Genomic DNA, 16,859 nt, shown 5'->3' with positions numbered 1-16,859 from the left:
CCCTTTTTATTCTTTATTTTGAGACAGGGTCTCCTTGAGTTGCTTAGGGCCTTGCTAAAATGCTGAAGCTGTCTTTGGACTTGCCATTTTCCTGCCTCAGCCTTCTGAGTCTCTAGGATTACAGGAGTGTGCCACTACACTCGGTTAAACTTTGCATTACAAAAGTGTCAGATAACCCACCTAGGCAGACTTGGTCCTTGAGGAATAAGGTCAGCTCTGCCAGATATAGAATGGGGATTCCCTTCTTCATGTGTGTGACACATGACACCTTCCTTTGAGTGTAACATTAGAAACATGGGGACTATGTGGGTTTGGGGCTGGTATTTTGTTTGTTTGTACTTTTTTATGTGTATGTAGTATTGGGGATTTAATCCAGGAGCACTCCACTGCTGAACTACACCCCCAGACCTTTTTACTTTTTTATTATTTTGAGACAAGGTCTCACTAGATTGCCGAGTTTGTCCTTGAACTTGTGATCTTCCTGCCTCAGCTCTGGAGTCACTGGTATTACAGGCGTGCAGCACCATGCCATATATATATATATATATATATATATATATATATATATATATATTCTCTAGATTGTCAGATTTGCTCTGTGGAGAAATAATGCAAATAACAATTAATACTTAAGAAGCATTTGGGCTGAGTGTTAGAGCAATTGCCTCTGCATAACACCATGTTCAAGACCCTGAGTTTGATGCTCAGCACTGCAAAGAAAAAGAAAGAAAATGTTTGCTTTATGTCAGGAATGATTTAATTTGCTTCTTCTCTCATGATCCTTACAACAATTTTATGAAGTAATAACTATTAACCTCTTCACATAGATGGGGAAACTAATGCTCAGAGATATGGTGTTTTGCCCAAGATCATCTAGGTAGAAAATTGCAGACTGGGATTCAACCCAGCAGTCTGGTTCCAGAACATCTCTTTTTAACCATGATCTCCCTGAATTATGAACTCTTTGTCATCATCCTTGACCTGATTGTTGCTGTTTTGTGGTGCTGGGAATGGAACCAGGTCCTTGCCCATTCTAAGCTTCACCATTGAGCAATATCCCTGGCTCATTTTGACCTCTTTGAAGTCCACAATCTTTGACTTCCTTTCTGGATGTTATGATGGACAACCTGGAAGGATTAGATGGGTAGAGACAACAGGATCTAGTCAAAGTTGTTTTTTTTTTTTTCTTTTTTTGAAATCCTCTTCTTAATCCACTTTCCATAACCAGAGCCTGAAGATTGTCTTCTGAAGACACAGTGTGTAGATAGTACATTCAATCTTTGTAGGGGCTTTTCTAGAACACTGTGGGGCCCAGCTAATTTTAATCACATAGCTAGATCAAAGAGGGAGCTAATTTCCTGAAGTCCTAGAAGTTAGTGGAAATTCCAGTTTCTGATTACAGACCCAGCAGGATTTCTGCGGAGATATGAAAGGCATGTCCAGGGGATCTTGGCAGTGAGCCCTTCTCACTCCTGTGACTTTTCTCCTAACAGTTCTTTGGGGAGATCAGAAAAGGAAGCAGGAAGGAATATCATCTTCAGGGTAGACTCCGACCACAGGCTTTCTGGGGAACAGGAATGTTTTAAGTAAGTCCTGCCTTTGTGAAATCAAACTTCTGTGTAGCTGGAGCCTGAGGCAGTGTGCCAGCTGCTGAGAGCTCTGCTTACGTTGGCTGGGTCTAGTGCAAGACATGGTGATAAGAGGCTTGCAAAAGTAAGAGACAGGAAGCAAATCTGGCCTCTACCTTCTGGATATAGCAGGGCCCTAACAAGGAATAGCTGGGCAGGAGGAATCTATTAACTACATATACATCTGTGGATGTCACAGGCAACAATAGCCAGGAGGAAGCAGAGGAGCCTGCAGTATGGTAACCAAGACCAAAAGGTTTGTTTAATAGGTAATAATCTTCATGGTTCAGAATTAAAAAGCCTAGATGCAATGGGGTATACAGAATTGAATCCTGCAACAGAAAAGGGGCAACAATGAGAAAATGGATGAAATTTGAGTAAAGTCCCAGATTTGGCAAGTAGAACAAAATAAGGTACAAATTTATGCATTGAAAAATCTCCTATGTCTGTTTCCCACATACATAGTTATTTTACCACATCAACCAGTGTTACAAGTACATGTCCTTCTAGAGTTTTTAAAAATACATATACAAGCACATATGTGTGTATTCTTTTTTAAACAAATGGTAAGATACTATATGTACTGTCCTGGTTCTCACTTAAAAAAAAATTAAGATTTTTTTTTTCCCCCAATGGTGCAGGGGATGGAATCACCTAGGGCCTTGTAATGCTAGGCAAGTGCTCTACCACTGAGCTACACTCCCAGCCCCTAAGAGAATTTCTGATATCTATTAAAATCAAATTATCCACTTAGGAGGAATCTATTCTGAACATTTGCAGCTCAAATTATACCTGCAACTTCAACAAAACTATATACCCTGCTTTTTCACTCGATACTGTAACAAATTTTTGTTGAGCTATGTATAACATCCAGCAAGAAAACCAGGGGTCCTATCTGGAAAACATTAGAGCCTATAGCAGGACTTGGAGGCCAAGACTTTTCAGAAAGGTCCGTGTGCTTGTTTGATCATCTTAAGTCTACCACAGGGGGTAGAAGGAAGTCTAATTCTGGCTGCTGTTCTTGGGGAGTTGGGGTGCATTCCCACCTTAAGCATAGGTCTCCAGATGTTCTCTTTTTGTGTTTGGCATGGGCACCAGATTCAGTGAGTCCTTGGTAATAAGTGACACAACTTCTAACATTTGTGTAGTGTTTTCTATTAACAAAGCACTTAACATTGTGATCATATTCCTCACAACTCTTGAGAGGTAAAATTCCTATTCTACAATGTAAAAAAAAAGTCTTATAGAAAGTTTTATAGAAGGCCTTGAATCAGGTCTTCTGAGTCATGTACCCCTTTCATTCTTTTATACAGTCTTCCCTGTTGGCAAAACTTGATTGACCAGAATGTTTTCTTACCTGCTTCTACTTTCTCAGTAGATAATTACTATTGATGGCTAATATTTGAGGCTTCCTATTGCCAGGCACTAATTAAGCACTTTATATGAATTTGATCTTCTTATCAACCACATAAAGGTAAGCTTGACAATTCCACTCTATAGAGGCAAAACCCAAGATTCAGAGAGGATACATTTTTTGCCTGACTTTATGCAGCTAATAATTGGCACAGCTGGAATTCCTTCCTTCCTCTCCCCCACCTGCCTCCAGACAGAATCTTACTAAATTTCCATGGCTGGTCTCGAATTTACAATATTCTTGCCTCAACCTCCCCAGTCACTGGAATTATAGGAGTGTGCCACTCTATCTTCCTTGACTTCCAGAGCATATTCTCTTAACGACTATATGTACTGTCCTGAACTAGAACTGACAGTTCCATTTCTTTAATTTGCTTGTTCCAAAACTTCAAGCAAAGTTTTGCTCTGGAAAACCAAATTTAAACGAAGTCATAAGCTGTGGAATAGTAGGGTCAAGGCAGGGAGTAGTGATATACCTGATTATGATTTCCACAGCTTCATCTGATTAAATTGTGTGACTTCAGGTAAAGTCTTTTTTTCTTTGTTAGAGAATTCCTGTCTATAAAAAATAGGATTAGAAATTTGCCCCCAAAGTAAACAGAGAAGAGAAAAAAGGCAAAAATATTGAGGGGAAATGAGTTCCACAGAATGATGACATTGTTTGCATAAATATAAATTTAAGATATCATTAATTGATAATTACTACTTTGTAATTATTTAAGTATAGACCCAGGAATTAGTTTACCAGGGTCATCTCGCTAAATGAATACAGTTGTCACCTCCTTATCTGAAGGTTCTGCACCCATGGATTCAATCTACTATGAAACAAAAGTATTTTTCAAAAAATTATCTGTGCTGAACATGGAAAGACTGTTTTCCTTGTCCTTATTCCTTAAACAATATACCACAGCAACTATTTACATAGCTTTGACATTGTATTAGGTATTATAATTAACCTAGAGATGATTTAAAGTACATGGGGAAGACATATGTAAGTTATATGCTGTTTTATAGAAGTGGTTTCAGCATCCTAAGGTTTTTGGCATGGGGAGGGGGTCCTAGAACTCATCAAATACTGAGATACCTAGGAATGACTGTAGTTGGAAAGTACCTCTGTGTGCCTTAAGTTTTCTGTACATGAACTAGGCCATCTGCCACTCTCTTGATGGCCCTTTCAATAGGACAATAGTCTGGTCTGCCCTGAGAGAACCACCCACAGTTCTCCTGCAGCTTATCTTCTCTCCACTGGCTGACTCTGGATCAGATCAGCATTTTTTTATTATTATTAGTTACACATGACAGTACAATGATCTTGATATATCATACATTTGAATCAAATGGGGTATAATTTCTCATTTTTCTGAGTGTACAAGTTGCAGAATCACATTGGTCATATAGTCACGTATATACATCCAGCAATACTATATGAGCACCTATTTGTAAATCCCCATCACTGTGAGAAAGAAGTAAGCTTACTAAATATGCATCTAGGGGCCCAGAGAGGATGATAATGATGTCATTCAGATTCCTCAGAATTGATCCTTTTCTCTTGTGACATACTGAGAGCTGTTTTACACCCAAGAGGTGATGGCTGTCAATTCCACCTGCTGTGTCTCCTCATATTATTGATGTTTTGTCTTATGGGAACTGGGCAAGTCCAAACCTGTCTTTCCTGGATTCACCCTGGATGAATGAACTGCACATGGGTGTCAGAACTCAATGCTTTTGTGCCAAGAATGTCATTGTTTCCTGAGAGCTGCCTTAAACCCTCAACCTAATCTCAGCCAATGCCTCCGGTGCTCCCTGGTCATTAGTTTTTAGTGGTGAGTGAGGAAAGTAGAGAGGAGGCCAAAGGGAGCAGTAGAGAGGAAAGGAAGATGTGGAGATTGCTCAATGCCACAGTACTGAACTGGTAGAGCTTGGCTACCTTCCAGGAATCCAGCAAGATGGATCATCTTGTTAATCTGGTAGAATCCATAGCTAATAGGAACAGAACTGCTTATTGATAAGAAGCTAGAATTATTGTTTGCTTTTATTCTGGGCAGAAGTGACCTCCAAAGATTCTTTTCAGATCCTACCTGAGTAGATGTTTGTTCATTGACATGGAAATTATTTTTCCAAGTGAACTTTTTAAATGGATGTCTTTCAAATGTCAATTCATGTTAGAATTACTAGGGAGCACTGTAAAACATCTGGCTCCATTCTTAGGGACTCTGATTCAGTTGGTCTAGAGTGGAGGCCAGGAATCTGCATTTTTTTTTTTTTTTTTGGTACCAGGGATTGAACCCAGGGTGCTCAACCACTGAGGCATCCCCAGTCCTGTTTTTGGTTTTGTTTTGAGACAGGGTCTCACTAAGTTGCTCAGGGCCTTGCTAAATTGCTGAGGCTGGCTTTGAACTAGTGATCTTCCTGCCTCAGCCTCCTGAGCAGCTGGGATTACAGGCATGTGCCCCCACTCCCAGCAGGAATCTACATTTTTAACAGACATTTTAAGTGATTTAGATGGTAAGCAGACCACACTCCACCAAACACTGTCTTGGCCCAGTTTTTGAAATAGCTTCTTTCTTTCATAGTCTGTTTGATCACTTTCTTTATTGAAGGATTTATTGGCATTTCCATGTTTATTACCTGAGTTATTCTCACAGCATCACAGAAACTAGAGCAGGAACCAGAAGTGGTTAGCTCTATTTTATTGAGAGTGAGGGGGCGTAAGGTACAATTGAGGCATAGGGAGAGGTCATGAGTCAGATGGCAGTGGGAACTGAAGTCCAGCATTGATGACTCTAAAACCAGACAATTTTCTGGCGCCTATTTTCTCAGCTTGTGATTTCATATTTAATCATAGTTATTCTTTAGGTCTCCAGTTCATTGGCTTGGGTAAGCAAATCATATCTGAATTTTAAACAATATAGCTTAGCATCTGTGTGTCAGTTTTTGTTAGCCTATTAGCTCTTCTAAGCTGAGCTAATATCAGCGATGATATATGTGGAACTGACTTAATCTGCTCTCTGAGCTTGCTTCCTTTGTCATTTCTGAAGACTTCTTACATAAAGAAAAAAGGATCAGATTCATCCTTTCCATAACAGTAGGAACTCTCTCTGATCTTTTAACTGGTAAAGTACTAAATGAAAAAACTCTTATCCCTCTGTCTCTCAAATTTGAGTAGTATATGGGTCATTTATATATATATATATATATATATATATATATATATATATATATATATATATATATATATATTAGGTGTAGTTGGACACAATGCCTTTATTTTATTTACTTATTTTTTATGTGGTGCTGAGGCTCAAACCCAGGGCCTCGCATGTGCTAGACAGCACTCTATCGCTGAGCTACAACCCCAGTCCTATGGGTCATTTTTAAAGGAAAAAAAATTCTGAAAACTCTCAGTCAACTTAAATTATCCTGACTATAATGTAACTTAAATTTACAAATATAAACTAGGAATATAATGTTCTTTTATTTTTTATTTGTAATTCTCATACAATTACAAAACCAAAACAGACTTACAAATGAAATACAATCACAAAACTAATACTGGCATGGTGCGGTGGTGCATGTAATACCAGCGGCAGGGAGGCTGAGGCAGGAGGATCACAAGTTTAAAGCCAGCCGCAGCAAACTTGAGGCACTAAGCAACTCAGTGAGACCCTGTCTCTAAATAAAATACAAATAGGGCTGGGGATGTGGCTCAGTGGTTGAGTGCCCCAGAATTCAATTCCTGATATTAAAAAAAACAAACAAAAAACCAAAACCCCCCACAAAAACAAAAACTAATACTATTCAAGTTATTAACATGAAAAATGATGTCTTTTGCTAAAACTAAAGCATTTCTTATATTGTGACTATGATATTGCCTGTTAAAGTTCAGCTTATTTTGAGTTCACCAAATGACCTATGGTATCTTAATTTCCTCACCTCTTTTGGAACTATTGAGACCGCACAGCCCTGTGATATCATTTGGCTTTTATTTTGTGCTTAAAAGCATCTTTTTCATTTTAAATCTGTCTCTCTTCTTTTCTCATTATCTCAGAACAATCAAAACAGTACTGAAATACACAAGTAGATGTAGGTTCTGAACTTATGTCGCAATACTGACTTACAGTCATCCTAATAATCTGAACATGCTTATGTAAATCTAAAAAATTATAAAAACTAAAATTTAAACGCTAGAGAATACATCTACCCAGAACTAATTTGAGAAAAACTGTTCAGGTCTACTGATTCCCAAACTTTCACTACTACTAAAGGCTCTGTCACATGGACATGTGAGGAGCATAGTGAAGAGAAGAATGTGGTTTTTGTTGACTTCCCAGAGGCTCATGCTTTTAAAAAACTCTCCTAAATTTATTTATTAGCAATTTTAGTTTTATTACATGTATAATCATTTCAGAGCTTATCATTCTAAGTTGCTTAAATTCCACTCCAAAACAAACATAGACAGGACATTTTAGTTATTTTGTGCTGACCTAAAAGGGTAAGGGAAGACTTTCCATAGCTTTGTAAGAAAAAACTCCCAGATCCTGTCTCTTCCTACTGCTGCCTTTGAGGACTCTTGGAGGTCTGGGGAGGCCAATTTAGGACTTATTGTACAAGCAAAGATTCTACCCCACCCAATTTGGAAGGATTAAAGCTTGTCCTAGTTTTGCTTGATTGTTGTACTTCTTGCATGCTAAAGAGCTAAAAAATGGGAGGAAGAAAATACAACAGAAGGCACCATTCCAGTACCAAACTGAAAAGAAACACAAAAACAAGAGAGCAGCATGTTTTCAACAGCTTGCGTGGAAAAAATATTGACTGGGGAGTTTGGACAGCACTGTTCATTTTCTCTCACCGCCCGCGTTATTTGTCTTTCAGAGCAGGAGCCAGGCCAAAGGAAGAGGTGGAGTGGGTTCTGTAAAGGCTTGAGGCCAAGAGGGGGAAATTAGGGCTGGCGACCCAATGGCTGGGCGCCAGGATTAAGCCAGAGGAGACGCCAAAGCCTTTTTCCTCCTCGCCTCGGGCACCCTCTTTGGCTGACTGAGTCCTGAGCAGGCACAACACGCATCACTCAGGTGAGGTCCCTGGTTGCTTCAGACCACAATGGCCAGGATGAATCCCTGCCCCTGTTTCTTTCGGATGGGTAAAGGTCACAGGGGTTCCATTAGCTTTCTTAGCCCACCCTTTAGGAATTCAGACCTACACCTCCTGCAGTGTGGGTCGGGAGAGAGACTTCATCAGCGAACCAATTTAGTTCTCCCACCCGCTTGGAAGATAGGCACCAGTTTCGGCCCAGCCCTCCTAGGCGCGGGGCGGGGGCGGGGCCTGGGCGCGGGGCGGGGCCTGGGCGCGGGGCGGGGCCTGGGCGCGGGGCGGGGCCTGGGCGCGGGGCGGGGCCTGGGCGCGGGGCGGGGCCTGGGCGCGGGGCGGGCGGCGGCGACCAGCCGGAGAAGAAAGAACATGGCGGGCGCAGCGGGGCCCGGGACCGGCCTGGGGGCAGCGGGCGGAGATGGAGATGATTCGCTATACCCGATCGCAGTTTTAATCGACGAGCTCCGCAATGAGGATGTGCAGGTAATGGGCTGAGGCCGGGGAGTTGAGGTGGGCCCAGCAGGGCGTGTGGTTGGCGCCCGCGATGGTGGAGGCCCACGGGTTGAGAGACCGAACTCGGAGCAGAAACTTGAGGGGGAGGCGAGGAAGGACTCTCGGGGGTCTATGATGGCCGCTCCCGACCGTCCTTGGGACCTCTCCCGCACCCTTTCCCCGGGTCTGTGAGGCGTTGGCTTGGTGCCCGTCAGTGCCTGGCGACCGTCGGACAGCCGGCTTCCCGTCTCCGTGCTCCTTCCGTGCTACGCCGCGTCCAGCGCTGGGCCGGCGTCTTGTGGATGAGCCGTCGCGAGCGACTGGGGCGGCCTGCGGGTCTCAGGATGCCAAGGGGCCCTTTGAAGTTCAGTGTAATGCCTTCCTCGGTTTTGGAAACTGGCCGGGCTTGTTGGGTGGAAGAAGGTAGGGATGGCTGATTAACCCAGATGAGTCGGTGTATCAGCTGCGATGAAATTTTTCTTTGAAAAGGCAGGTGTATTCAACCGTTTCATGTGCTTCACTACTGCCAGAGTTTGTTCTTTTTAAAATTATCTCAGTTCTTGAGTATTTTCATTCAGTCCTTTCTCTTATGGGCTCTTCAGTGTTTTGCCTAGGAAATCTTTATTTTTATACCCGCATGCCCTCATTTCACCTGTTTGCCCCTTTTGTTTTTTGGTCTGAATTGCAGTCATTTCTTAGTTTGTTCTTATTTCCATTTTCTTTTTTAAAGCTCCGTCTCAACAGTATTAAGAAATTATCAACAATTGCTCTAGCACTTGGAGTAGAAAGGACCCGAACTGAACTGCTGCCATTCCTTACAGGTATGTATGTGTCTTTGTTTAAAGAAAGGCGTGGACATTCTGTTTTCCAGTGACTTTCAAAACTTTTTTTTTTTTTTTTTTTTTTAGAGTTTGTTACCCAGCATATCATTAAGTACAAAATTGATCATGGTGCTTTCTGTGCGAAAGAAATAAAACATATTGTAATGTTAATAGCTAGGTATATTCAAACATTACTCATTCAGCTAGTGGGAAAGTAACTGATCTGGGAGTATGATTTTTTAGTTCTGTAAAACATATTCATGAAGACTATTGATAAAGAATGAAGAAAATGCTGTTAGGATTTTGACTAGACCATCTTACTATGTACATGTTGAATCTGTTTCTGTTTTTGTGTGTGTCCTGCTCAGGCCATCCATCTATTCTTATTGATGAGTGTCTGGTTGTTGTCATTTCCAGATACAATTTATGATGAAGATGAGGTACTGTTAGCTCTTGCTGAGCAGCTGGGAAATTTTACTGGCCTAGTGGGAGGTCCTGATTTTGCCCACTGTCTGCTGGTAAGTACTTATCTCCTGCCTATCCTCCTTCTAGAACTTTTGTGGTATAAATGACACATTGTTTGGTGATAGACACATCAGCATTTTTTATGCAGATCATTTTATAGGTGCATAATCATAATGTTAGCCATTGAGAGAATAAATAATTTCTTAATTTTTCTGACTGAATATAAAAACTTCACCTTTATGCTTCTATAAACTTACTAGTGTAGAGGAGGGGAGGAAAAAGATTTGATTGTTTTCCCCATATTGGAAGCCTTAATTTTCATCTAGCAACATTTTGTCTTTAATTGTTCTTGTAACTTTTGCTTCTGACTTTGTGAATTTGATAAGTTCTATTTAGTTAACATTTATGAAAGCCTAGTGTGTAAGGCACATTGTAAGTTATAGTATAAAACCAGTATGAATCGAATGAGGGTTTTGTCATTATGTGTAGACAAATTATTACTATACAGTCTTAAATTGGAAAATATAAACACATGTAAAGTACCCAAGTAATAGCAAAAGGGGATTAATTTAGCATCTATAGTTTCCTTCTACTATTCCCTCCCTCCCACTCCCGGAAGACTTCTTGGAAAATGATGTCTATGCTAGGTTTTAAAGGATGACTAGGAGTTCAGCAGTTAGACGAGGTCAGCAGTTAGATGAGGTAGGGATGTATGCTTCAGAGCTTTAAATATTGTCTATGTGATGCTGGCTCTTGTGATTTTTTTTTTTTTTTCAACATGTAACCATTTTATGGAACTCCAGAGATAAATGGATTAATAGACAAGTATAGATTTATACAGATCAGTTAGATATGTACTATATATATGTATTTCTAAGTATGTCTGCCTGTGATTTTTCTACTTGAATGTCAAATAGATACTTCAAACTTAACTGCCTAAAACAACTCAGTTTTTCCTCACAAATATGCCTCTTATTTAGTTATATCACCACAATATCATCACTATATCACCCAGCTACACAAGCCAAAATGTAGATTTCTTTTTCTTTTTCTTTTTTCAGTGCTAGAGATCAAACCCAGTAAATCACAGCTCCTAGTCAGCCACATGATCAGGGTACATAACTGATTCTCTACAGTGTGGTTGAACTGTGATTGTTTGGTAGGTTAGGTATATTCAAGGTATTTTCAATTTATGATGGGTTTATTGGGATAATTCCTTTGGAAGTGGAGGTGCATCTGTAGTTTCCTTCCACTATTCCCTCCCACTTCTTCAGTTTATTTTTCACCTAACATATGTGTCACTCTGCTGTGGTTCCAGGAAAATCCAAACTCCTTAGCTTAAAAGACCTTTCTGTGACCTGCCTCTATAGGCTTATCATATATCATGCTTCCTCTTCATAACTTCATTCCAGTCACATTGGTCTTCTTTTTATTCAAATAAACCAAGCTAATTATTGCCTTAAGACTTACTCTTAAGTATTTTCTTTATTCTGTTTCTCTATGGAGTATCAGTTACCTACCAACTGATTGATTGTCATTCCTCCATTAGAATGTAAACTTCCCTAGAGTAGGGAACCTGTTCACATATTTCTTCTGTATCTTCAGTGCTAGAACATAACAATAATTGCGTATTGAAAGAATGAGTTTTGTAGACTTGGATTTGTGAAAGTTGTTGGGTTCAAAACTTCTGGAGAGCCGACCATGGTGGTGCACATGGTGGTGCAGCTCCCAGCAGCTCAGGAGCCTGAGGCAGGAGGATTGCCAATTGAAAGCCAGCCTCAGCAAAAGCCAGGTGCCAAGCAGCTCAGTGAGACCCTGTCTCTAAATAAAGTACAAAATAGAGCTGGGACTGTGACTCAGTGGCTGAGTGCTCCTCAGTTCAATTCCCGGTACCCTGTCTACCTCAAAAAAACAAAACAAAACAAAAAACAAAACTTCTGGAGAATGAAGAGTTGGGGCTAGAAATAAGCAGGTAGTCAGGAGCCAGGAGGAAAAGGACATGGAGAAGTGGGCAGAGTTCAAATTAAGCAACAACTCACAAATGGTTCTGTAGAGTTTGGCCTTATTCTATAGTAGTGATAGAGATTTAACTAGTGGTATTGTGTGTGAGGAAGTAATATAGACAGAGGCCAGATCATGAAAGACCCTAGCAAGTAAAATATTTTTTAGAGGACTTCTGATATATCCTCTAGGGAAGCTGAGTACTGTCTACCTCTGTATATCAAACAACTTTTGAAATATATTACTTGGCAGACATAGAGTCCTTATTCTTCTGTTCACTTTGTTGATCAACGCGCTCTGTGTGGGGTTTTGTGTTTTTAATATGTGCAGCTTGTGTATCCTGAATTTACTTGGACTAGATATAAACCCAGGAAGGCAGTGTTTCATAGATTCTCTTTTACTTTTTCACTCGGTTATGTCATATTTATTTACTAACGCTAGTCCAGATTATTAACCCCTTTGCTCTCTTCTGTAAAGCAGCAAGAAAGGTCATCTCCCAGCTCTACTCTTCACTTGATTGATCTGTGAGAAGCTCTTGCCCTTTGCTCATGGAAAGATTCTGAATATTTTCTGAAAAAAGTGATTTTTTAATTTTAATTTTTTGTAGTTGTAGATGAACTGCATGCCTTTATCTTATTTGTATGTGGTGCTAAGGATTGAACCCAGTGCCTCACACATGCTAGGCAAGTGCTCTGCCACTGAGCTATAACCCCAACCCCAAAAGTGGTTTTTGTATGAGCCTTTATAGGTTAAATGAATTGATGGTGTGGAGCCCATAGACAGGGTTGCTTGCATATCCAGGAATGATAGAATAGTGCTCAAAAGACCATGGACTCAGTGACCTGACATGATGTCATCATGTAATCTTGGTGCCCAATGTTGGTCAAGGAAATATACACAAACTTGTCTGAATTTGTCTATGTATCATTTGAATCTAGTGATTTGGCTCCAAATATTATTAATATTGTGTCAAGTCTCTTCCACTGTGTCATTTGTAGACACCATCTGGGAATTGCCATCTGGGACATGGGATCTTGGCTTTCCTACAGAAGTCGTGTCTTCAGGTTGGCCACACCATATGTTATCACTGTGTGAACTGAAAGTAACCATTTGGTATGATATAGCTAACATTCTGGTTACATGTACCACTTCCCTTTAGTCACACTAAAGGTGACAATTTGTATTTAATGTGATTCATTTAAGTTTTCTTCTCTGGTTTTCCTTTATGATTTATGCAGCCTCCTTTGGAAAGTCTGGCGACTGTGGAAGAGACTGTTGTTCGAGACAAGGCTGTGGAGTCCCTGAGGCAGATCTCCCAGGAGCATACTCCTGTTGCTCTGGAAGCTCATTTTGTACCTCTGGTGAAACGCCTAGCAAGTGGGGATTGGTTTACTTCTCGAACATCTGCTTGTGGTTTGTTCAGCGTTTGCTATCCCAGGGCTTCAAATGTTGTCAAGGCGGAAATTAGACAGTAAGATATCACATTTTTTAGAAAAACATTTGGGGCTCTTGGGGACACATGGCTGACAACTTACACAGTACTCTGTTACCAGTGAGTTGCCAATACCAGGATAGTAGAAATGATGGCATCATTTTTATCATCAAGTTGAATGTACTAGTGTTTTTATTTTGTTACTTCTATGAGTAGGAACCTAATTACTGATATTTGTGAAGTAAAACCTTTAAAATGTCTGTGTGGAGGCATATTCAATTGAGAGTATATGGTAGAAAATGCTTTCATTATTTTGTGCTGCAGGCACTTCCGTTCCTTGTGCTCAGATGACACACCAATGGTACGACGAGCTGCTGCTTCCAAATTGGGTGAATTTGCGAAAGTTTTGGAATTAGACAGTGTGAAAACTGAAATTGTTCCATTGTTCACTAATCTAGCTTCAGATGAACAGGTAACATTAACTCTTTAGTATTAAAGGAACACAGATATGTTCCTCTCCTCCAACATCTTAAACATTTCTTTTGAGTAGTTTTGATTCTTACGTTAGGATTCTTTTTTGCAAAGTTAATACTTAATTCTGTCCTTAATCCTAGCTTATCTGAGTGTCCTTATGTTTCTTTCTTAACCAGACCATAATTTTTCTCTCTTGTATTGGTAGCTTTAAAAGAAGGAGGAGGCAAAGTGGAAAGGGGAGTCCTAATTAGAAAGGAAGACCAAAACTGTATCAAGGGATAATATGCCTTTGGAAATTGGCTGTATTGTGAGATGGGGGAATAAAGTTTCCTGGAATTTTGACTTTAAGATAAATAAGCATAGAATGTGCTATTTGATTTTTCACTAGTATATGGCATTGCTTTGCATAATAGCAATTTTAAATCCAAGGATTTAGATTTCATTGTAGTAGAAATAGTAATAAAAATAGAAAACACCTAAATAAAGTACTTAATACACTTACAGTTGTCATTTTGTATGGGAGCCAGAGATGATGGCTGTGAACTCAGGTGGTAATAGTCAAGATGGAGAGGATCTCCATATAAGGTTTGGAGGTGGACACGATATTTTAATACTGTTGCATTGGATGAAGGGAAGAAGAATCAAGATGTTCTAGATGGTGGTGTCATTGCTAAGATGGAGAAGTGTCTGGAAGGAGAAATAGGTGTGGAGGAGGAAATCAGAAGTTCTGGAAGAGAAGTGATTAACAGATTAACAAATATTTGTGCACATATATTTTAATAGATGTCAGTGGTTCCTTAATTTAGCATCTTTTTTAAAATTCAAAAATGCCTCCATAACAATGACCAAGAATAGTTCTGCTTTTTTTTTTTTTTAACTTTTTTACTCATTCTTATAGAAGAATGAGTATGTCTTAGACATACAGTCAGTTATTTTTGATCTACAGTTTTTTTTTTGTTTTTTTTTTAATGGGGATTAAGCCAAGGGGTGCTTTACCACTGAGCTACATCCCCAGTCCTTTTTTACTTTTTATTTATTTATTTTTTGAGACAGGGTCTCAGTAAGTTCCTTAAGACCTTAATAAGTTGCTAAAGCTGGCCTCAAATTTACAATCTTTCTGCCTCAGCCTCTTGAATTGCTAGGATTATAGACATGCACCACCACGCCCTTCTTTGAGTTTTTATTTATTTATTTATGTATCTTTAGTTTTAGGTGGACACATTATTTTGTTTTTATGTGGTGCTGAGTATTGAACCCAGTGCCTCATGCATGCCAGACGCACACTCCACCCCAGCCCCTCTAATTGAGTTTTAATTGTATATTTCCACTTGCTCAGAGAAAAGATGTGTCACGTTCACATTTGGCATTTACATTGGAAAACCGAGTTCATTAATCCCATACCTTTCTAATACTTTCTGCTGTGTCTTTCTAGACATGGTTACCTCCCAGCTGAGTCTGTCTTTGATTCTCAACATTTAAATTCCACTGGGTGCTGTGGCACATGCCTGTAATCCCAGTGTGTTGGGAGGCTGAGATAGGAGGATCTTGAGTTTAGTGAGATGCTGTTTCAAAATAAAATATAAAAAAGGGCTGGGGATGTGGCTCAGTGGTTAAGCACCCCTGGATTCAATCCCTGGTACTAAAACTAAAACCAAACAAACAAAAAAACATATAAAATCCATTCTTTTTGGTACTAACTTCATTTGTTCTGTGTGTTTCTTTCCAAATCACAATCTCATGCCTAAATTTTTCTTATTGCCACTTCAAACTGAATATTTTGAAAATTGAACTTCCTAAGTGATTTCTGTTATAAGTTATGCAAGTATAATTTTCATTTTTAGACATCTTTAAAATATTTTTTCCACTTAATATTTACATTTTATTTTCTTTAATAAAAACTATTCCAGCATAGGTAATTTTCTTTTCACTTTAGAATAAAGTCATTTCTATTTTTATGTCTTTTACATGTTTTATTTATTTTAGTTGCTTATTTTTCTTTTTTTTCAAATACAGCAGCACTGCCTCACACCACACACAGTGCTCCATGGCTCTTGGTGTACTAATAGAAAATTTTTGTTCCTTTAGGATTCAGTGCGCCTCCTAGCTGTGGAAGCTTGTGTTAGTATTGCCCAGTTATTGTCTCAGGATGACCTTGAGGCCTTGGTAATGCCTACACTTCGACAAGCAGTAGAAGATAAATCCTGGCGAGTGCGCTATATGGTAGCTGACAAATTTTCAGAGGTAAAATGACTAGACTGGCATTTTTAAGTATTAAAAAAATAAAAGAAAAAAACTCACAGGTTTGCTGTTACATAAAAAGTTGGTGAATTAATTCTTTTGAATGGATAGTATGACAAAAGTATATACTTGAACATTGCACTGTCTTGTTCCTATTCATTATTTTGTTGGTATATTAAAACCAGTAAAAATTCTTTTATAGCTCCAGAAAGCAGTGGGTCCCAAAATCACCTTAAATGACCTCATCCCCGCCTTTCAGAACCTACTTAAAGACTGTGAAGCTGAAGTCCGAGCAGCTGCTGCCCACAAAGTAAAAGGTTAAGGAATTTAATTTGTGTTGCAACATGTGTTATGTATTATTCATTTTAGTGCTTTTTTTAATGCCTGTGAATATACATATTTTTTATTTTAGAATAGGTTTCAAATAGAGATGATTCATTGTGTGAAAATGTCATATTGTCATATAAAGTTGCTTTTTTATATTTTAAGCCAAACAATCATTTTGTCTTGTTTCTATAAAAATGCACTTAAAGATTAGGTTTGTATTTGATACATAATGGCATAAAGATGATAGACAACCTGCATTTAAAATAAGAGTCATTTGCTATGATTTGATTGAACTTGCAACTGTTAAATTTCATCATTTGACTATAAAAGGTTCTATGAAAGCATTATTTTTTTCTATTTCTCTTTTAGAACTTTGTGAGAACTTGCCCATTGAAGGTAGAGAGACCATAATTATGAATCAAGTTCTACCCTATATAAAGGTACTTATAATGTCAGTTTATTTTGTTTCACTCTGCCCTATAT

General features: G+C 39.1%; 1 protein-coding gene across 5 annotated transcripts in view; it reads left to right on the top strand.

Annotated features, from left to right (window-relative positions):
- The first annotated feature begins 8,465 nt into the window (after positions 1-8,465).
- Ppp2r1b (protein phosphatase 2 scaffold subunit Abeta) overlaps positions 8,466-16,859 on the top strand; it is a 33,806-nt gene continuing 25,412 nt past the window's right edge. For 4 of the 5 annotated variants that reach the window (XM_071616694.1, XM_071616692.1, XM_071616691.1 and 1 more), the window contains exons 1-9: positions 8,466-8,609; positions 9,349-9,439; positions 9,857-9,957; positions 12,904-12,969; positions 13,144-13,376; positions 13,662-13,809; positions 15,897-16,052; positions 16,252-16,366; positions 16,746-16,816. In XM_071616694.1, the coding sequence (XP_071472795.1) occupies positions 8,496-8,609; positions 9,349-9,439; positions 9,857-9,957; positions 12,904-12,969; positions 13,144-13,376; positions 13,662-13,809; positions 15,897-16,052; positions 16,252-16,366; positions 16,746-16,816 (1,095 nt within the window). In that variant the 5' untranslated portion in view covers positions 8,466-8,495. The remainder of the gene's footprint in view (positions 8,610-9,348; positions 9,440-9,856; positions 9,958-12,903; positions 12,970-13,143; positions 13,377-13,661; positions 13,810-15,896; positions 16,053-16,251; positions 16,367-16,745; positions 16,817-16,859) is intronic. The other variant, XM_071616693.1, reaches the window with a different exon arrangement.

This window comes from Marmota flaviventris, chromosome 9 (assembly GCF_047511675.1).
Source record: "Marmota flaviventris isolate mMarFla1 chromosome 9, mMarFla1.hap1, whole genome shotgun sequence".
NCBI lineage: Eukaryota > Metazoa > Chordata > Mammalia > Rodentia > Sciuridae > Marmota > Marmota flaviventris.
Note: the sequence above shows the minus strand (reverse complement) of the source record. Positions and strands in the feature narration are given on the sequence as shown.